The sequence below is a fragment of the Nothoprocta perdicaria genome, unplaced genomic scaffold (genome assembly GCF_003342845.1).
Source record: "Nothoprocta perdicaria isolate Ctin4 unplaced genomic scaffold, notPer1 scaffold_12, whole genome shotgun sequence".
Classification (NCBI taxonomy): Eukaryota; Metazoa; Chordata; class Aves; order Tinamiformes; family Tinamidae; genus Nothoprocta; species Nothoprocta perdicaria.
Window position 1 is genome coordinate 5,366,053 of NW_020454316.1, and position 22,974 is coordinate 5,389,026.

Here is a 22,974-nt window from a genome sequence, read left to right on the forward strand (position 1 = left end):
GTGCTTCTAAAAAATGACTTTTCTGGGTGGATTTGGCAAACAAATGGCTTAGCCTTTTGAGGAGGAGCATTGTGGTTCAGGATTTAATGACTTCTCATGTTAATGACTATTCATTGTTAATTGGAACCACTATCTTTAAGAAGATGAGCTGGTGCATGACAGCTCAGAATTGGCAAGAAGGTGAACAAAGGCAGCTGGGAAGAGGAGAAGCAGAGACAATTGAAATAAGGAGATATTAATAGGTTACAAAAAGCAGAAATAATAAAGACTTTTTAGAACATGCCATCAAGAGCCCTGCCAATGCAAAATTATTCTTGTACATTTACTATTGTTTTTATATGGTTCAAGCAGCAAGATTTCTATTGCTTCCCTTGGGGAACTTCTTCAAGAGAACAAATCTGAAGTTGAGAAAACTTTTTTGATGTTCATCTTAAATTGCATGTTCTTAAATTTCCCCTTATACTCTGATTATTACTCTAACTATACCCTTATATTTATGTCAGGTTATGCTATACTAAGTTATCCTTTCCTTCTGTCGTATATCTTAAGTGATTATCACTGTCTTCTTAAAGCGTTCACCACCAATCACACTAGCTATGAACATGCCATATGTAGCATCCCAGTGCTGAGCTATATTCTGTAATTGGAAATTGCTTTGCTCCTTCCTTAGCAGCTCTCCCAAACTCTTTGAGCAGATCTTCAGGCTCTGTGCAGTTTTGGAGCATTTTTCTGGAAATGAGTTACCCAAGCAGAGAGGTCAAAGCCATGGCCATGGCCATGGAGATGAGGCCTCTGATCTTCACTCTCTGGTGATGTCTTTCAGGATACAGATCAAATTTTGCTGGCTATATTCTATATGCAGCAGGATGTGCTGTAGGTTTCACCTACGGCCTGCAAATCTCTTCAGCTTTGCAACTTTCCAGTGTTCCTTTCATTAAATATCTATGCTTCGGTATTTTGGGTTTCTTTTTCCCCTTTATGTCTCTTAGCTGTATTTTCCAAACAGAAGCTCGTTTTGTTATTTTCTGCTTCCACTTCTAATGTCTCTAGATCCTTTTTTGTTATTTTCCTGTCCTGGAAAACTTCCCTAGTATCTCCCAGTCTGCAGATTTCATTACTGTCTGATGTGTTGCGGCCTCCAGACAATTCATGAAGATATTATGTAAGATCAGACCTAACACGTGTCCCACTGAGCGTGCTGGTTGGCCCTTCTGTGGAAATGACTTGAAGGGCAGTACAGGAGACTGTGATACCCTTTGTACTTGTTGCCTCTACCATTTGGGTGAGGTGCATAGACCTAACAAGGAGGCAATAAAGAGTGAATCAGGGCTTTGGAGTCCAAGGTGACATCAAACATACAGGAGGGGGTATTAGGCTGCTCAAAATGTGCTCTCTCCCTGTGTTTCATGTGGAGACAAGGTCATTAATGCTGCTGGAAATAAAAACATGCTTAGGTTGTTTGTGAGCTTTCTGCTGAGTTTTTTAGCTTGTATTAGAGCAGAGTTCTTTCGAAATGGCTTCTCCATGTGATAGTGATAGCAGGAAAATGCACTAAGATGAGAACAAAGCAATGCTGTGGGCCTCATAAGTGTGGGAGGGTGATCCAAACGCTTCCTTTTTGGGGAAAAAGAATGGGATCCAGTGGGATCCAGTTGTGCCAGAGGGGTATACCAAGTGGAGTCCCAACCATAGCTAAGGTTCTAGGTGCTACCACAATGCATTTAGTGCTAACAACACATTTAATTGATCCTTCCAACTTAAGCTTAGCCTGTGTGCTGGTCTCGGCCGTGAATTCTGGAGCCCGGCACTGACCTTGTGCAGCCGGGGGCTAAGGCACAACTGTTGTCCTACGGGAAGTGCCGCTCTCCAGCTCTCGGGGCCAGCCGGGATTCCAACCTTCCCGGCTCTCGCCTGCTTCTCTAAATACTCCAAGCTGTGGTCAGGCCACACTTACGGCAGCTGATTACTGCTTCTTAAAATTCATCTGTGTCCACAGTCATTTCAAAAGCATTTTCCACATCTGTCCCTGGATGTCCCAGCCCACCAAACTAAACCACCACTCTGGTTTTCCACAGCTCTCAATTTGGCCAGTCTGGTTCCCACCTCGGGATGCAGGGAGGGGAGCAGCGGCGGCGCCGGGCCCACGTTTCCATCCCTTGTCTCCGGGGGAGCTGTCAGGATTTGGCGCGGCGCGCGGAGCCTCCTCCGTTTGAAGTTCATTTTTCCTTTCTGGCGTTTCAAATGCTCCCAGGGCCTCCGAGGTGGAGAGGCCGGTTTGTCAGACGGCGAGGTCAGGCGGGGGTGAGCGATGCTATCGCTGCGAGGAGAGGTGTCCCCGCCGCGCGGGATTGCCGAGGGGGAGCGGAGGCAGCCGGGACCCGCGGCGCCTTCGGGGGCTGTTTGGGAGCAGAGAGAGCAAAACGGTGGCAGTGCCCACAGGAGAGCCCCTTGCAGCCTCTGCTGGTGCTGCTGAATTTGGTGCATAGAGCCCCGTTTCTTTGGTGGTCACTGGGTGAGGCCCCACCTGACGAGCGCACATGGGAAGAGGGACATTGTTTGCCTCTTCTGTCCCTGCACCTGGATGCAATGGCCTTTCCCATTTTTGTAATCCCAACCTGGATGCGGTGGCCTTTTCTGCTTCTATACTTCCAGCCTTCCCTGCCTGGGCCACATGCATTTTCTCCTTCCCCTCATTATGTCCCTCCGTCCTGTCTCTGCCGCAGGCACTTAACATTCACTTGGGAAAGGAGGAAGAGAGAAGCACTTTTTTTTTTCCTATAGCAAGCACTAACATTTGCTTATGTCTTGTCTGCCTGGGCTATGAGTAAACGTCATCCTCATTCCTCTTTTCTTCAGAAGATGGATGTTTCGTCGTTCAGCCACACTCCCACTTTGCAAACGTGACTAGCAGGCGCCGGGCGACCTTGGGCAGGGTCTCCGCAGGCAGAAATGCCGCGGGCTGCCACGTCCCCCCGTGGCATGAACCCCGTGGGAGCAGCAGGGACCCCGGGAATCCCTCTTTGGAGCCCCAAGGAGGTTAGGGATCAATTATTTAGCAATTGGTAAATTCATCACTAAATCTCCCTGAAAGCCTCCTCTTGAGGATGTCTTTCTGTAGACATCAAACACAATGCAAGCGTACGACGTATGTCCTCTCACGTGTATATTGCTCAAAAGGGCTTCCTAGACTAGGAGCATCGTTACATGTTGGTGGATTGTTTGCTCCAAATTGCTTAAATCTTGTTAAAATAATAATACAGATGGGTTGCTTAGCAGTAACAATACATACATAAATAAACATTTGCACGCACACAAACATTCTTAGCATTAAGGGGATTTAAATCTAAAGGAATGGGATCCATGAGGGGCACTTTGTAATGGTAAATTCCCTTCTGGTAGGGCCTCAATGGTAACAGAATATATATTGAATTAGCTAAACAGTTAATTGATGAAGCTCTGGCTTAGAAATGAGTGTCTGTAAATAATGGGCCCAATTCATCCTTGGTGTCCAGTAACACCGGTGAAGTCAGTGAAATTGCACCGGGATTGAATTTGATTCCCTCTGCCGCTGCTTATCACAAATACAACTTGCCCAGACATTTTATGGGGAAACATTTGCCTTAGGCTGTTTATTCTGGCTATGCTCAAGATCAGGAAGGGGAGGGGGAAAAAAAGAGAGCAGCTGTAGGAACAAATCACAAAAATACTTTGCGTAATGTTCTACCTTCTTTCTCTCTCTCCTTTAATAACAGGGCAGCACACTGAGGAAGCGGAAAATGTATGAAGAATTCCTGAGCAAGGTCTCCATTCTAGGTCAGTTGCCCTTTGGACTTACGTGTTAGTTCCTCTGTCATACATGTTGGCTGGATGATTTTTGGCCTTTGATGGGGTGATGAAAGCAGCAGTGGTCAAACAGGAGATCTCACAGTTGTATCATTTGCTAAGGAAGGAGAGCATGAAGGGTCCTTTTGGGGGGCTTGTTTTTCCTCTTCCTCAACTTGGAATGTACCTTTATTTAAAGGGCAGTTTTTTCCTAAAGTATCTAAGCAGGCATGCACAAGTATGCAGGTATGCAGTAACTGGCTGATGCTGAGCAAAAATCATGTATGGGTAGAATAGAATAGAATATGGTGATATGAATATGTCACAAAATCCAGTTACATCCTCCCAGGTGACAGTGAGAAGCTTTTTCCTGCAAGAATACTGTATTTATGTGTGTTAAACAAACTAACTCTACAAATCAAAATGGACTGTTTTTTTTTCTCCTGTGTCTTTTACAGCCCTGTCTCATATTCTTAAAACATCTGTTTAGCTTCTTGTCCTTAGATTTTGTTTCCCTTTGATTAATGTGATAGCCACAAAATCTGGACATGTTCTTGATGGCCTTCAGTAGGAAAAACAACAAACCCATAATGCCTTACCAATCAATCACCATTAGGAGAACAAAAACTTCTAATAAGGAGGACCGTGTTAGCCAGTACAATTAAATGTTGATTCTGTAGGAAACACATCATGTTTCTGCTTGGGCTATTTGTTAAGGATTAATTTGCTACATAATTAAGTTTTTATATTTCTATTTCAAACATTTTTTTTAGAATTTTTCTAGCATTTGAGCTTATGTGCCTCAAATATAAAAACGAGGGAGCCTTAGTGAAAATGTACTTGACCTTCTGAGAAAAGATGTGCATGAAATTTTCAATTAGATTTGTATGCTAAAAGTAAGGTCAAGTATGTTGCTCATTTAATAATGATTTTTTCATCATTTGAATGCTGTCTTTTAGGCTCAATTTAAATCTTCCTAAACTAAGAGCACAAATTATACCAAATTACAACGAGTATTTAAAGAAAAAAAGGATCTGTGCACCTGCTCTAATAAGAAGCAATTACAACAATGAGACATCTCAAAACAATTTCGGAGTAGAAAGGTTATTCAGAGATGAGCTTCCTTAAACATGTGGTTTGCAACGTAATTATATCCCAGTTTATAGTGTGGGTTTTCATCTCAGTAAAAACTGAATAAAGACTTCAGGTTTGAGCCTTTTTTAAATGCAGAAAACAATAGAATGCATCATTTCAGGGACACTGAGAATTTAGGTGGAATGTTTAAAGATCTATTTCACATAACTTAATAGTAGATTACAGATGGCTAAATGAAAGATATTTTAGAGATATCAATGCCATACTGAGAAATTAGCTTAATTTCATACCATAATGTGGTCAAAACTTGGTGATTTTTGATGAATAAACCTCTACCTGTTTCTTATATATTTTTTCTTAGACCTGCTGAAAGTCTGTAATTAGCTATAAAATTGTAAGAATGATATTTTTAAAAGTAAGGATTTTTTTTGGATTTCAGTAGCTGCTTACAGTGTATCTAACAAGATATGAAAAAAAAAAATCTTTAAAATCTTTGGTGTATAGTTAAATGTAAAGTTGTGAATCAATATGTGCAATCCAAAAATTACAAAAATTGCATAGGATCTACTTTATTTGAAGTTTGATATTAATTCTGCAACTAAAACTTTCAAGAATTTTATCATCTTCTTACTAATGCTTTGTTTGCAAGGACTATTAACCAATATATTTGAGGTGGTACCATTCCTATAGACAAGAGAGACACTTCATGACTAGTGCAAGAATTAGCTTAGCATTTTTCACAAAGCCAGCTGAAGAAGTTAAAGAAACTCTTTCTTTTCATTGTTAGTTACCAGGTTATTTTTTAAAGTCTGTTCTTGTCTTTATAGAAGTTGTATGCATATTTTTAGACAAAAAGTGCACTTTTTTGAATGTTGCATTTATAATATTTTTCTTACGGAGTTGGTACTTGATATAAAAGTTCCTGCAACAAAGACCACAGATGTACCAGGAAAGTGCATTAGTGACTTCAGGTGAGAAAGTATTAGAAAAATTATTTTTCAGAAAGCAACAGAAAATGGCATAAGAATAGGAAGATGTATTTGTGTCACGCAACTTCCCTTTAGGACATTGATCACTTTGATCTGGTTTTGTTAGATCCAGTGCACACTTCAGAGTTCAGCCAAAAGCCATTTTAAATTTTAAATAACAATCCTTTCACCTCCTTACAATGCTTCTAAGCACTGTTTTGGAACAAGAAGAGAAAAACTGAGTTGAAGAGAACAGGCCAAATGCAGTCCTGGGGTCAGCAGTCTCTTGACCTACAGTTGCTCAGTAGTTCCTAATATGATAAGTTGGATTCTGCAGAGCACTACATGAATTTTTAGTCCAACTTCTTAGGGCAGAATGGCACAAGGCAGTGTCATTGTGTTATCTGTTTCTGCTAGTAACTCCTAAAGCATTTGCTTCATTGAGTCTAATCTCATAAAAGGAGAGAAGTTTTGCAACACTTTCTGTCTAAATGGAGAATAAAAACAGCTCTTGCACTTGGTGTGCAGTTCTGTGGGTCTAAATTATGAATGAAACAGAGGTACCACTTCATAAAGCCATGTTTAAGATGTTAAGACTTTGGTCCAATTGCCTTCAGCGCTGAGTGATTTCAACTTTTGACTAAAGAGTTTTCTTGCAATGGGAACCTCTCTGCTGCATGTTGAACAGGCTGAGAATAACTGACAAAAACAGAATAGGCCTTTTTCTGACAGCGGGTGTGGGATGTGGTGAGAGGTGTCCCTCTCAGGGCTCCCTCATTACCAATATATTTTTTATATATATGCATATATATAAAATATATGTATACAGCTTCTAGGCTGCTCTAACTCACTGCAGCATTAGGTCATGAGAGATCACAGAGTTAGGAAACTGTAGCCAACTTTTCCTGTCCAAAGATTACAAGTTCTAAGACAGAATGAATAAATACACCCATCTTTCGCAACTGGCGGTTCGTGCAAAATGCTCAGATGAAAGAAATGTTTCTTTTATGACAGAACCAGGCATATCAGAGCTGTCAGCTTAATTTTGAATCTTCAGCCAAAGCTAGGGTCTTTTTATAATAATGTTTTATGATCTTCAACATTTTAGAGTCCCTGGACAAATGGGAGCGTCTGACAGTGGCTGATGCACTGGAACCTGTCCAGTTTGAAGATGGAGAAAAAATCGTGGTGCAGGGAGAGCCTGGTGATGACTTTTTCATTATTACAGAGGTAAGCATAGCTTCATGGTAAACCACATCTTTTCCTGGTAAAAATCAAGGGTTTGTATTAATATAATTTTGCCTCTGTTTAATTTTTTTCATCTCACAATAAATATGTCCTAATTCACTCAAGTAAAGACAATTACTCAAAATTCAAATGAAGTCAGACCCCAGTCCTATGGAAGCATATGAAGTAAGTGGGATAATGCCTGATTTCCAGGATATTTGAAAACATTCAGGAAGTTCAAAGTGTGTCTCATCTATCTGCTGTGTGAAGGTTTGTTTTCTCCCTGAGATATTTTTGCTCCAAATAGCCAATATGTTTAACGAGGCTGGCCAGCCACGCAATGCATTGATCATTGTTCCCAAAGGCACTTACAGGGAACATCACAAGTGAACACTTGTAGACTGTAGCAGGAGACCTGGTCTAAAAATGGGTCGTTTGTTCCTTTGTTTGGCCTTAAACTCAGTCCAAATGACTGCGCCATATTCTTGTTTACTCTCACACAGGCAGACAGATCTGTCAGGCAGTTGAATATAATGACATCTTTTAGGAGATTATTTGATACTTCAGTTCCACCATTTCACTTCTGCAAACAGATGCTGATGGGTTTTTTCCTCCCTCTTCTGATATAAATATTTGAATCCTCCACATCTTACACAAATACATACACACAATGATATAACAAGTTATAAAAAGGGCTGAGAGTAGGAATAACAAGGGGGCATTAGTGTATAATTATATCTATACATATTGAATTAAGAGTTTATGGTTTTCAATACCAGCTCTGAGTGTTCATACACAAATATAAGGTCTGTGAGTGCTCACCATATGGCTTTTGAGCTGTGCACCGTGACAGTTCAAGTGCATATCCCAACCCACACATTGCATGACCAGCAACAAGGTAATGGTGGCTCAAGGGCTATTAGATAAACTGAATCCCTCACTGAGGGACCAAGTGGATCAGATCAATGTTGGGAAACAGTTGTACATAAGTGTGGATGTATTTAGAATACTTCTTGTGGTTCCAAGCCGTGACCAAAGTGTGCCCCATAAAAACAATACATAGGGCTTGTACTAAACCCATTCCAAGTGGCTGACAGGCCAACAGGTTTTTTTCCTTTGCTTTCTCTTTATCTGTAATTTTTTTGGACAGGCGCCTCTCTCTAAGGCAGCCAGAATTTGGTTCATAATCAATATCTGACACTTAAAATTCCATTCTTTTTTTCCTCCTTGAGTGTTGGATCCTGGCACTGAAATACATATTTGATATATGAACATAGTTTCTCTTCTGATGCTCACAGGATTGTCAGTGGAAAGAACCGCACCTGCCTATCACACAGTTAGACACTTACAGAACTTAAAATATGTGACGGGCAGGACCCTTAAAAACTATTTTATAAGTTTGAAAAACAGACTAGATATTAAGTATGGAGTTTTAGTATATAAGAAGAATTTAGAAAATATAACTTTTCTTTAGATAGAAAGAATTACTAAAAGTCCCGTTACTCCTTGCAGCAGCTCAAGACTACAGACAAAAAATAGATTTTCTTAGCCATCAAATCCCATGTGGAAAATTGGCAGCTTGCTTAAGAATAACCAACGGCCTTCATTTTCCCTCTTTTGAAGGAACAGCTGTTAGGACTTGAGTGGGTAGAAAAGTATTAACACTGCATACTGTGTAATTAGGAAGAATCTGCCCACCTCACCTTTCCACTAGAAGTCTAGCATAATTTCTCGCTTTGGAAATTGCCTATGTTCTTCTGCATCAAAGAACGAACATCCACTATGAACTCATTTTTTTTTTTTATGCAGCAGTAGTATTTATGCCTGCTCACACATAGTTCAAGGTTTGTGTTTTAAACCGAATTTCACAGGAGTTTGCATCTTTGATGTTAAATTTTTCTTCAGGAGAGGTGATATGAGCAGCCAGGAACATATTATTTCGCAAATCCTGGTTGAAAGTAGTTTTGGCTGGTTTGTTGTCACAATATGTTGAAAAGTCATTCGCTTCTTTCATATATTTTTTGATGTTGGTGGCCTTATAATCCAAAACACTGTACAAATGTTGCCAGTTTATTTGGCTGCTATATACACAGAAACTATTTCATGTAGTACCAGAACACTATGTCCAAGAGTACAGAACTAAACTTTACAGCAGAATTTTTGGACAAGATGCTGATTTATTATAAAGGATATTTATTTATGACATGCCTTAGAAAAATCAGTTATCAACTTAAACAGCTTTGGTGCACCCGAAGGCATCATGAGCATCACAAATGCTGGTTCCAAGTGGGGTCTTGTGAGCCCTATTAAAAAATAGTTCTCTAAGACTCAAAGGACTCACACATGGTTTGAAAATTGTTAGCACAGTTTAACATGTGTTAGCACACTTGTTAAATGAATTGCCCATTCTTGGTTAGCCTGCAGTACTGCCTTCCTCTGTATGCCTGCTTTTGGGGTGCTTTCTTGGTATATTGGTCCTGCAGAAGGATGTAGTGCCATCACTGTATTGCCAGCCTCAGGAACTGCAAACTAAAGTGCAAGCATTAAGCTCCTTGGAAAGGGAGAGCTTGAACAAGGATATTTACAATTAGGTTGCTTGAGCAATATATAATCTCAATTTCTGTCAAGCACCTTCACCTTTTCCCATTTCTTCCCAGGATAAACTATTTTTCTTGACATTTCTCTCCTGCCTCCAGTGTTGCACAGATTGTAATAGGGTGCAGGTTATTAGAGATGCAGACTCTCTGCATGAAACTACCCCAGTACCCTTGGAGAGAACTGAGCATGAGCTCAGCCAAATTATTAGAATAACAGAAAATGTGCACAGGGAAGAGCCACAGGAAACCTGGCTTTGGAAGTTCCACTGCTCACCAAGCTGTGTGTGGTTTATTTTCTGTTAAAAATATAGTGACAAAAATATATCCCTGAGATTCTAGAACAGCTGCAGTTTTTCTGCCATCCTAAATCTTCACAGCCACCACCAAGATGTTTGTTTGCAATAGGTTGTGGCTTCATTTTTCATGATGATTTAGTTTTAGTATTTAAAGCCTGTTTTTTTTTTCCCAGAGATACAATTATTTTAATGTTTATACCACATTTTTTAATTTGCATATAGGATCCAAAGCGCATGTGTCCTTGAAAAAAACAAAATAACCACTTTTGTGAAGTTGATTTGATATACTTCAAACTGTTAATTAAAAGAGAAGAAAGAAGTAACCCTGCAGTTTCTGTATTTTCAGATATTTCCAGGTCTTATTTTCCCACTACACTTTTCACACAACAAGCTCAGGCTTTCCCAGACTAGACAGATGTGGAATGTATCTGTTGGATTCCAAGGTCATGGAATTATCCCATATGAGATTCCTGGCACAGAGGTGAAAAACTCTAAGCACCATGAAACAATTGTTGCCACAAAGAATTATATTTTGGCAAGCGTAAATCATAACAGATGTACAGTTTCTAACAAATAAATTTGCAGTTGTATTGTACTCTGCCACACTGTGTACCCAACAGTAGGGAGGATTTATTCATCTGACTTCAGATAAAGCAAATATTTTTAGCTAGCATTTTAAAGCGATAGCTTGCAAAGGCATGCAGGCTTTGCAGACTTAAATATCCTAGAAAATGTTAAGTCCTTTCAACTGAAATGTTGTTTGAACAGGGGCTGTTTCTATTCCCAACTCGTTTAGTAAGTGCTTTGCCACTGACTTCAGTTTGAACAGTAGTCCAACTAGTATAACAGTGCTGTGAAACTGGGAAGAGCTGAGTTTTTTGCTGTCGTCTAGGTTACTGAAAAAGGTAGCAACAATAGTATTAAAAATAGAGGTTATGCTTATATACCATTCTGTAAATGCAGCTTCAGACTTGGCTCCGTGGCGCCTCGAAGACAGTCCAGCACAGCTGCCAGAAACACGGGATCTGCAGCCGTGAAGCTGCTGGGTTTCTCAGCTCCCGCCCTCGCCCATGTCACATCATTTGGACCTACTTGTCATTGCCGAGCACCATGTAGGGCGCACAGTTATTGTCACGGGATGCTGCTGGATACACTCAGTGAGTCCTTTAATATCAGTGGCACGCTCAGGGCTCGCTGTGCCCGCCTGGGTGCTGAACTGCTGCCATATGGCCCTAATGCTCCTCCGAGTTAGACAGGACATAAGAAAAATGCATGTGTGGACGCATGGACACCAGGGTAGGAGGAGAGAGCAGCAAAAGGTTTGGAGCAGAGTCACATGGTGCCTCTGAGGGCAGTTTATAACAGGCCTTCCAATGTGCCGCCCCTAGCCTTGCATCTCCTCCGAGAACAGCCTGAGTGGCACACAGAGAAGGGAACAAAACTGCTGGAGAAATAAAACATTTCCAATTGATATCTGGTCTGGCTGCCCAGCAAGAACATGCAGCAACCTAAAAATAAAAGGCCTAAAAATAGAAGGTAATTCACAGGAGAAAATTGAAGGCGAAATGGACCTATTGTATCAAGCAGTCTCACATTAGAAAAAGAAAATTAAAAACTTTGAAGTTTTAAATTGTGTAGGTTTGTATTAAAGTGCCTGTATTTTCCTGTATTACCAGACTCACTGCTATTTTGTGGGCATAACACTGCACTCCTTGCAGTGGTGATTCCTTATCAGTGGAAATAATTTTAATGATACTTTATGAAGGTGAGCAAAAGTCTCATTTCAAAATTTATGAAATACCCCATTTTTACCATTTGGGAATGGCAAAATTGGAAAATAACAGAAAATTTCCATTGATGGTGCATCAGTCCTTCAAAAATTAATGTATAGAGCTGCTTGATTGACAGAACTGAATCACATTAATGGGTAACGATCATTTCTGCAGCGCTCTTCTTGGATGATCCCATGCAAACAAGCCTTGTGCTGGCTGGGGGTTATTTCCCACTGCTCTTGATGTTGCATTTCAGGGCTGCAAACTGGCTGTGCCCTGGGCAGGATGCACAGAGAGTAGCTGGGTGTCGCATGTGTACTCGAGATACCGTCCTGCAGGTGAGATCAGTGTTTCCGAGGCTGCTGACGTGCTCGGCGCGCGCGGAGCGTCTCGGCACAGGAGCCCTTCAAAGCCCCGCGAGGTGGAACAGTGTTTGTAAACTCCTTGCTCCATGGTAACTCCGGCCAGCGTCAGAGATCCTGGGCGTAGCTGGGAAGGGTGCCCCGCTCTTTGCAAGATTGAGCCTTTTTGTGGGTAGATTTGGGTCTTGAATTGCACAACGAGCACCTGAAGATTTATGATTTAAAAGCACCTTAAGAAAGAAAAGAAGGTAAAAAGAAGAAAAATAATAGCCCAATTGTTTCCTGCTTTAAATTGTTGCTCTTTGACATTCTAACCCAGGAGAGACCCCTTTGGCACCTACCCCTACAACAGGCAGCAGAACTACAAAGTAAACTTCTTCCGTATGGTTAATGAAGTCACTGCCTTAGGCACACTCTGCTATCACACCTGATAATCTCTTTAAAAACACAGTGTGATTAATTATTAATTAGGAAGATGAATGTTGTCTAGAAAAGGAGTTTCAAAGGCTACAGTCTGAACTGCCTAGTGTTACCTGGATTTTGTTGATACTGAATATGTTTGTCAAAGGCAGTCTACAGCAACTCCTTAAATACCCAATAAACAAAAAATACCTTAATAAACAAAACCAGCAGGACCTGAGGGCTCTCTGCTTTGCTTATTTTTGCCCACAGAGGAATTATTTCCTGTAGAGCTCTTACAGGAAGGGTAAGTTTGGTTTTCTTGGTATCACCGAGGTGTGCTCAAGCAATAGCATTTCCACCAGCCCTGCTTCGAAGTTCACCTGTGTTCGGGTTGGTATTTATAATATCCAATTGAGGTCAAAGATATAGAGAGGCATGTGCTTATGTGCCATCCTGAACGGGGACAGAGGTAAAGAGTTTTGCTGAGTCAAGGGTACTAAAACTAAAATTAAAACTAAAAGGTTTCATTAAGCTCCTGATGAAACTATATTCTTCTTCGCACTGTTTTCAGTGCTAAGTCAGGCTACTCGACACAGTCTTAGGCACATCTATCTCTCTATATTTCCTAGTTTCCTAAGAAGCAACTGGCTTCTCCTCTTCTTCCCACCCGGTGACGTGGGACCCGTCTGTCACTGCAGCTTTTGGCCACCCCCTTCCTTCTACTGCTTTCCCCAGCCCCACTGATAAGCACTGCAGCGCAGACGCCTGGCTCAATTTCGCACAGGCTGAATTGGGAGCAGTGGCGTTCAGAGGTTCATTTCCAAAACAATTTCGTGAAACTTCTTATTAGCCAAAATATCGTGTCTGTTTGAGAATTTTGCAGATTTCTTGCCTCTTTCGTGGCAGAAACCAGGACAACTGTATGTTAATTCTGTGAGTTGCTATAATCTCAAAGAAGGAGGGGTAATGTTTAATAGTTTAAAAATGTACAGCTAAAAAAATATGCCATCAAACCCCATAATGACTCAATCTTTAGTCCATAGAATTATCTCCTGTTGCATCATCCTTCTCTGAGAGCATTCAGATTAACTATCTGTTTTTAAAAAACTCTGATGGGCAGGAAAACAATGTGAAGGCATCCAACATTTTGCTGCAGAAAAAAATTCTCACCTCGATTGGCACATGCTTGTGGCTTATGTAAATGTGTGACCAAATAATTTGAGAGTCATTATTCCTGTGATATTGTAGCATAGAGCCGTTTTGCCACCTCATTTTCTCTGAGGTGCTTATCTCCCTGTCTCAAGCAGCTTATGATCTTCACTGAATTTGTCCCCCCTGCACTTGTGTGATGAGGTGCATGGAGCAACCTCCATGTTACCTGTTGCATCCTGTAGCACAGGCACAAGAATTAATGGAATTCTTAATTCCTACCAAAAACAAACAAACAAAAAAACCCAAACAGTGGGAATTAGGCACCTTGAGAGTCTGAGCCTTCGTGGTTTTGCTTGCAGAGTGTCTAAGGCAGAGGAGAAATATTAGCCCTATGGCCACATTCCCAAGCTAACAAATCAGCTGACTATCCTTTTATCTTTACTCTCTATTTTACTACTCAAAAATACTGGATATTATTTTCTGCTGCAGCTTATGTGGAAGTCATTCTGAATTCGTGTTACTGGCAGACATTTATTTATTTCTTCCCTTGTTTTTATATAATAGCCTTTCATAAATCAAAGATTGGCGAATAATAAAAATCCAGGATTATTTATTGGCTAAAGGAAAACTTGCAGTGTCTTTGGCTATGCAGTTCAAAGGATTTGCCTTCGCCTGGAAAGTAGCCCCAGAACTGCTGGTCCCTCGCAGTAAAATAAATTTTCTCAGGAATGATGCTTTGAGCAGTGCTGCAGGACTGGATGGCAGCAGAGCAGTGAGGTGCTGCAGGACGCTGTGACTGAGCACATTGTTTTTTCCAGCACTGGGAGGTATAGAAGGGCTTTTTAATGTTTTTCTGTACCGTCAAGATATTGGTAGACTGAGGTTGTAAAACAAAAACAATAGAAGGATGCACTATAGCAATGCTGCTCTCAAATTTCTCCTAACCTCTCTTTTGCACATGCTGTGCCCACTGCAACAAATCCGTATGAATGTTTCCCCAGTTCACTTAGGACATGACAACTTGTGTAGGAGTCTTCGGTCTCATTCAGCTGTAATTTAAAACATCTGATTTGTAAACCCATAAAATTGAAGTTTATGCTGGGAATACTGACACACCCTGGCCTCTTACCGCTATCGGATATGTGGAAAACTGGGGGAATGTTTGGTGCGCACAGATGCAAAACCCAGTGTTAATAATTGGTAGCTGCATTCCTCATATATATGTGCTCTGCTTGAATTGGTAAAAGAAAACCTCAAGAGTGATTAATGTTAGAGTTTTCTTTTATGTTTAAAGCAGCTTATTATTATTTTATTATTTTTTATTAGCTAGTATATATTTTAAGGTGTTATATATGCTGTGATTCTTCTGTCCTTAGTCTTGTTCAGTAGAGTCATGCTGCAGTTCAGGTCTGTAAAAGCGGTGGGGCTCCCAGGTGGTGACGTCTCCCTGGGTGAGTGAGGACGGCAGCGAGAGCTGTTTACCCCTCGAGCTTTTCAGACACTTCTCAGGATTCTTATGAACTCTTTTGGCATTGAAGGCCAGGCTCTCACAAGCCCTGATTCAGACTGCATGACCAGGAACATTATAGCCCCAGGCAGGTTAAATCTAAACTAAAATTAAAGGCATCTGGTGTCTGGTCCAGGTCTGGGACCATCTGGGAGCTTGGTCCTTAGGTTCACCTGAGTAATATACCTCTGTGTTTAAACGAAAATACTGTGATATAAATAACATCTGACACATGCTGGTGTCCAGTCTGGTAGAAGAGAAATGGAGAAATTCCTAGTCCGTGGTAGAATTCATCCCTTTCTCTGAGTAGTGTTAAAACTATCCCTTACTGGGATCCTTTTATCCCTGCTCTGCAAAGATATTGTTGTGATGACTACAGAGGTACTGAAAGAATATGCCCCCGAGGGCTTGACCATTCACTTTATAGTGTAGATTTTATGGAATATGTAAGGCTATCTGCAGAATTCTTCAGGAAAAGGCAATTTGGAGGAAACTTTTTTTTCCTTCTGATTTTTAGAATCACAAAATTTGATCCCTTGGATGTACAAGATTCACTGACATAGACAACTTAAAGAAAGCAACCTCTGAGTTGCCTTCCTTGTTTTTTCTGTTTTTCCTTATCTCCGTGATAAACTCCCTTCTCCCCACCGTTTGCTCCAAGTTTTATTTGTTGCTCAGAAGCTGTTGCCCTGGCTGGCCGCAGCTGCTGGCCCAGCCTTGGTCACAGCATTAGTTATGAGACTTTAATTATGATGTCTGTCTCCGACTTTTGCTTGGTCTGGTTACTTCAGTATCTACAGAATGTTTTCACAAAGAAGCAGATGGTGGTAGGAGTAATTGGGCCGTAAAACAACATTAACAACTAAAAACGATTTTCACCAGAAAGGATTTTGCGGGGCGGGTGAGGGAGGTTCAGCTCTGTTTTCGTGTTTTTGCTCTCTTGCATTCAACACTGCCCGTTCTGTAGGTGGTAGCATTCTGCACTGTCTGCTTCCAAGACATGATAACTGTAAGGTCAGTCACAAATATGAACAGTTGATGAATAACCCATTATAGAGTCACTTTTATGTTGACTCAGTGGACATTTCCTGGCTTCAGAGAGAGTAAAGATAATGGCTAGCTTTGTAGAAAGAAAGAATCTCTAAAATGCAACATTTTTTTCCCTTTGTGAGTTTTATTGCTTTGTACACTGACATGTCTGAGGGAGGAAAACAGCATTGTTGCCAATAATCCACAGTGCTTGGCACCGATGAGTCTTTAAAATCTGGCACCAGGATGAATATTAATTCAGTTGTTTTCCCACAGAAGCTACTGATTAGTCAAGGCCAAGTATCACTGCGATGATTGATTAAAACCCAACATCTGAGACCACCTTTCCTCAGTGGCTCTGCTTTTTATCCCCACTACAACAGGTAGACTGAATACATGGGAGAGAGAAAGGGGGGCAAATAGGGCAAGGTAAAGATAGACCCCAAGTGCCGCAGGTAGACGCCAGGTGCTGGCCAGTGGAAGCATGTCCAGGGCTCCCCAGCCTCAGCTAGCAACCGGTGTCGTGTGAAGGAAGCCTGGGAGCGGCGTGGACGGAGGCTGGGAAGTGCCGAGGCCGCGCCAGCATCGTGCTGCTCCACGGCTTGGTCCCTCCGGAGGGGCCTGGAGTCTCCTGGCCCTGGGCCGCGGGGCTCTGCCTCATCCCGGCAAGATCCTGGCAAGATCCTGGCAAGATCCAAAGGCAGCCTTTCGAAGTGGGAAGACTGTCAAGTTCAACGCTTTGATTCTGAGAAGCCTCCAGGCAAACAAGGCTTTAACCAAATTTCCCAAATTTATGTTCTTGGTGAGGAGTCGGAATTATCCACGAGAGCTCTTGAGCAGAAACATTTGAACTTAGAGTTTCAGCTCCATGGTGTAGGTCCAGATGCAATTGGTGAGGCCAGTTATATCCACCTAGAGGCACCGCTGCTTTTTGTCCAGGGAGAATACATTTGGGTATAGCGTGGGTTGAATGCAGACTGCATCAGAGAAATCCTGAAGGGGAAGGTTGTCTCAGACGCTGTGATAACAGGATGAACAAAATGATCTAAAAGGTCTTCCTGTGTCAAATGTCTGTGATTTTAAATAGTAAATGAACACGGCAAAGGGATTTTTTGGTGATTAATGACTGGCTGGGTGTAGTCATGTCTGGGCCTTAACCCTGGCCTCTCGTGTATGCCTAGGAAATGCCCCGTGGCTCTGCTGTTTCTGCTCTTTTAAGCTACACTTGGTTTATGATTGATTGCCATTTTTTAGAAGTGCCTTTATGTTTGTGGCTGTTTTGGTGACTGCTTTAGACAGCTTCCTGCCTCTCCTTGGGTGCAGATGTTGTTTCAGAGCTGATGTCTGTGTGTCCAGACAGCAGAAGTGCTGATTGTTCAGCAGGACGTGCAGTGGCCTCGTGCAGGTGTGGTTCAGGTGGCACACAGAGCTCACTATACATTGTTTGATACTAAAGTTGGCTGTATAACTGCCTAGGATTTGTGCCAACTGGGCAGCAGGGTTTGGTTTCCATCTTCACTAGATTGCAGTGTGCATTCCTGTTGTTGCAGATTATGGCCAATAAGAACGTGAGGCAATAATATTATAATGCTGGGCTGGTTATGTAATAACCATACACATTGTCACTGTGGTTGTTTTGGTGTAGAGGCACTTCCTGAATCACTGTTCTGTCTTGGGAAGACTGTGTGGAAATCATGATGCTCCTATCCAAGTATCCTTACTTGGATGGTCAGTGGCAATCAATATATGCGGAGTCCTACCCAAATTAAAAAGGCTGAGTGGGTAAATGTTGTCTATTTGTTTTTAAAAACACTTTTTTTTTTTTTTAACTTAGGCATAACTTTATCTGTCCATTATAATCTACAGTGGACCCTAATGGATTAAGAAAAGAAGGATTCACTAGCTAGAGATAAGCAAACCAGAAAACAACCACTTTTTCAGATAATGCCAATATGTTTTTTCTTTCCTGTAAATCTTACATATTTAATAGTGGACATATCATAATAGGTAGCTAAAAAAGCAAATTTTGCAGACCTGGGCCAAGTTTGTTAAAAGGTTTTAATCAACGACAGCCAAATCAATTTAAATGATTTTTTGAAAGAGAAGGTGAAACATCAACTGGCAGATATTAGCAGATCTGCAAGATTCACTAGATTCACTATTTCCAGGATTTTTGTAGCATCAGATGCTAGAACTTTTGGCACTCCTTAATTTAAGCTAATGATTTGGAGATGCTCCATGAATGGTTTAATCATTTGCATTAATCAGGAAGCAGGCAGATATGATTAAACTGAGTGCTAGTATCCTTGAGGCTCTGATAGTGTGAGAAAATTGCCTGTATAGCATTTCTAGATACGTTGATAGTATATTTTATTAGATGTTTCTGGAAAATTAGGTAACTGGAAGAAAGGCTTGTGGACCCAGAAACTTTTCACCTCTTCCTAGCTGTGCAAGTTGGTCTAATAAAAGAAGGAACTTCCACATCTTTGTCCTACCTACAATTAAATAAAATACTCCCAGAATCATAGCGGGTGAAAGATTTTTGAATTTGTTTCAGATCTGCTCCAGCTCCCATTAAAACCGATAGGAGTCCTTACATTGAGCCCAGCATGATTTCATATACGTATAGGAACGTTTTTGTACCACTTCACAGCTTCTTCCTTAGTCTTTTGCAGTTAACTTAGCAAAGATTTAATAGCAACACATAATGAGGGCTTGTGATACTGAGGAGCGAGGGGAAACTTATCTTCTGAGCGTGTGAATTATGCAGCGTTGGAATAACAAAGTGAGAAAGAGCAAAGGTATGTTCATAATAGCAATTGGTAGAGTTAATAGCAATAGCAGATGGATAGGCCTGACCTTTTTTCATCTCTGATTCTGCAGAGTGCTTTGCTCTTCTCTAGTGGATGCTGCAAAAGAAAACAATATAGTAGCCCAGGAAAAACCTTCCAAGCTGAAAAGCAGGATAGAAATGTAACGATTTGAGGGCATAGGGAAAAAAAAAAATGTCTTCCTTGCTTTTCTTCCAAATAAATAAATAAATAAATAAAAAGCTGAAATAGAAACTTCAACTTTTTTTTTCAACTCTCAACTAGAGAGAGCCTCACTATATTTTTTTACTATTTGCTGTGTCTCTAAGATGAGAGGTTAAAGCAGTGAGAGTAGAACATCAACAAGATTGGAATTAAAAAGTTAAAAAAAGCAGTGCTCGATTTCCTTTCCTACCTCCTGTCCCTAGCAAACAGCCGCCCTGTACTTTACAGCCTGTCCTGCCATAGTGGTGACAAGGATACGTCATCGGACAGCTCATTTCACCTTGTTGTGCTGTCCTGGAATACATAACCCTGTCTGATCCACGGAGCTTCCACTCCTGGAAGAGAGGAAAATCTGAAGGATCTTGGGTTTTGCCTCCTTCTTGAGCACCTGTGTTTTATAACCAGGCTACTTAGACCAAACCCTGGCCCCAGGAATCATCCTTATGGATAAGGATGGGCCTCCTGGAGCAACCCGTGCTCATAAGGCCACCCAGGATCAGGCCTGGGAATGGTTGATGCTGATCTAGGTGGGCTACTGCGTTTAACTCCAGGATGTCTAACTCACCCATATGGTCCAATAGTTTAAAAGTGAAACATCTGTCAAAATCTCATTACTTTGGGGAGGATGGGAACTCATGGATTATAAACCGTAATTTATTCGTTACATCTGAAATTATGGTGCCAAATCCAGGCTATAAATTCTTACCAAACAAACTGCTGATGCATTTGAAACCCACGAATAAATCTTGTGTTTCTGGGACGCGAGTGGACGGGAGCATGGGGGAGCAGCAGGTTGGTGGGGATGGCACTTGCTTGGGGGCTGCTACTCGTGTTGTTTTTGCAATAGGATGCCTGTATTCCCTTGAAGGAGAGAAGGTTGGTGATATCAGTTCCTGGGAATACAGACACTCCTCAGTGGTTGAAAAGGAAGATTCCTGGTTCTCTCGAAGATCATCATTTCACTCCCGAATGTCTGCTAGGACAAGGACATGCCTGTCTGCTCCCCGTTTCGTATCGTAGCAAAGTGCTGATTTATTAAACGGTGTCAAACTTCTTCACAGTGCTTGAGCCTGTGCTCTGAAGGCTTTGCTCGGCGGCGTGGGAGGCTGAAATAACTATCAACGTACAAGACACTTTTTAAAATAGAGCAGTGCTAAACAGCCTGATCCTGCAAATCTCGGCTCGTGCAGTTTATTCCGCTGAGACTGATCCTGCCAAGCTCCGTATGCCACCCAAGGGGAGATGTTTCTCACGGAGAGCAAATACTTTTAGAAGGGGAGAGTGAGCCATTCGAGTCTCTTCTGGATAATACCTGCAAGACAGGGCTCGTATTTATTCCCTTACATTATTTATATGTAGTTGGGTTTGTTCAAGGAGGGATTGCAAGCTCCAGTGCTGTATTGGAAAGATTTGACAAGTGAACTAAAATGAAACACTGCCATGAAAGTGGCAGTAGGAGCGAAGATGCGGGGTAGCACCCAATTCGCTTAGTTTGACAGCTTCATTAAGTATATGGGTAAGAAGGCATCGTGTCTTTATTATTTTATTTTTGCCCCGGTTAAACTGTTCACGTGCGATTGGGCTTTTCCTCTAATGCAGTTAAAATAATGTTGGTTTCTAGAGATAAGATACATGATATGAAGGTGATACAGAGAGAGAATTGTAAATACATCTTCTTTTTTTAACGCTGTGGACCGTCTTCCCGTGAAGGTCACTTGGACAATGCTCCAGGAAGCACTTCTGGAGCTGGGGACTTTGGCAACGGGAGGCCACCGTGCGTAATCCGCTCTTGCATCTGGGTGCTTGTTGTCAGGGTTTCAGGAAACTTCTTTTGCTCCGTGATAGACCTGTTCTCACTGGGCAACGGGAAAAGCCTATGTGACTGTTAAAACAAGAGTGGAAAAAATATGTATCTGGAATATGCATTGCTCTATCCTGCCAAGCCAAGTGTTTATTGTGGAGGCCAGACACATCTGTCCTTCTCCAACAGATATCATGGTGTTTCTTGGATTAAAAAGGCCGACCGTAGTGGAACAGTGGAAGAAATTGCTTCAGAAAACTGACTTATTGAAGTCCTATATCATATGGACCCTGTCAAAAAATATTAGCCACAATAAAAGCTGATGCTGGGGGAGATGAAAGCAATATTATTTGGTATTATGATTACCTCTGTGGCATCATGCTCAGATGGGCAGTGGGGAATTTAATCCTTTCTTTGTTTGACCTGGGCAATCAATATGATTACTTGGGGGATTCTCTGTTTTATGTAATAAAACATCTGTAATAAAAGTTTAAAAAACAGTTTTGGGAAAGGGAAAGGAAACGCAGATTATAGACAGCTATCTGGGTCAAGGGGTTAGGTGTTTGTCAGGCTCCAGATGGGGACCGGGAGGATGACAGGGCTGGGAGTGACTTTGAAGTTGACTCTGTCTACATTGCACAGGCAATAAGAACAACATCATTTTAGGCCTGTGAGCAACACCTGATCTGAAGTTTGTCAAGAAGGAGATTGATAGAGTCATTATTCCCTACATGAGATATTCCGAGAACGCTGCTTACGTGCGAATGTTTATTCTGCAGGCTGTTGCAGTAAGTGTGAATAAAAAAACTCACTGCTCTACCTTTGCATGCTCAGCCGCTTGGAGATTTACTGGAATATCTTGGAAAACAGCAGCTTTGGCTAAACAATTTACTTATATCAAGGATAAGGAATTCTTGTTGGAAACTTGACAGGCGCCAAATCACTTTCTTATATTCAGTCCTCTTTGCAGTTCCTTCTGCCTTACCCTTGCTGCAGATAGTTTTATGTGTGTGATCTTGTTTTAATAGCAAAGAGAAAGAAAAGGAGAGGGGAAGAAAAAGACTAATACCAATCCCCCATGTTTAGCTTATCTTTGAGCAACTGGAAAGTGATCTTGTGCTGACCTCTCTGCACTCACATGCCGTTGCTTGTGCAAGTTGTGCTTAGCAGACGTTTCGGAGTCTTAGGCCATCAGCTCTCCAGCATTTGGAGAGTGAAAGCCTTGAAGCCTAGAAGAGTTCAGTGATTGTTTTCAACTGGCCCAGGCTTTGCAGTCCTGGTGCTTATTCGGATTTCTGTTGTAATGCAGTGTGTGGCTGACGGCCTGCAACAGTAAATTTTCTGCTGTATTGCATTGACAGTGTGATATCTAGTAGTTTAGCACATGTTATGCATAATGGGCAAAAAGGAGGTATTATAAATTTTAATGCATCAAATTCATTAGAGAAGCATCCAATTGCATATTAAAATCAGCGGGTGCTTAGCGTACGTCAAACAAAACTCACACATTGTGTGGATTTTGGTTCTTGGCATGATTAAGAAATAAGATTTCTCTCTTCATTTATATAATGTGTAAAGGTAACAGTTGTAGGTTAACCTAGAAAGTTGCCCGTATTTCAGGAAGTGTGTGGGCTTAAAAATAGCCCTGTTATGAAATAGAATGTGATACAATGAAACAGTGTCACAGCATCTTGGTAGTCCTTGTTCAAAAGAAGGCAAAATATGGTAATTTACTACCTTACCCTGAATATTCTGCAGCTCTTGGTCATTCCTGCCCCTCTGCAGGTCCTAGAAAAGCAAGAATCAGGCCCGAAGGAGCCTGACATTGCTGTGCAGATCTGGATCTCAGTGATGTGTTAAGGAGCCTGCAGGGTATTTTTAAACACAGTGTAAATGTGAAAGGGTTCAG

General features: G+C 41.5%; 1 protein-coding gene across 1 annotated transcript in view; it reads left to right on the top strand.

Annotated features, from left to right (window-relative positions):
• Positions 1-22,974, top strand: part of PRKAR1B (protein kinase cAMP-dependent type I regulatory subunit beta) — an 87,341-nt gene that overhangs the window by 61,081 nt on the left and 3,286 nt on the right. Inside the window, exons 8-9 of the mRNA XM_026053961.1 lie at positions 3,753-3,813; positions 6,994-7,115. Coding sequence (XP_025909746.1) covers positions 3,753-3,813; positions 6,994-7,115 — 183 coding nt within the window. The remainder of the gene's footprint in view (positions 1-3,752; positions 3,814-6,993; positions 7,116-22,974) is intronic.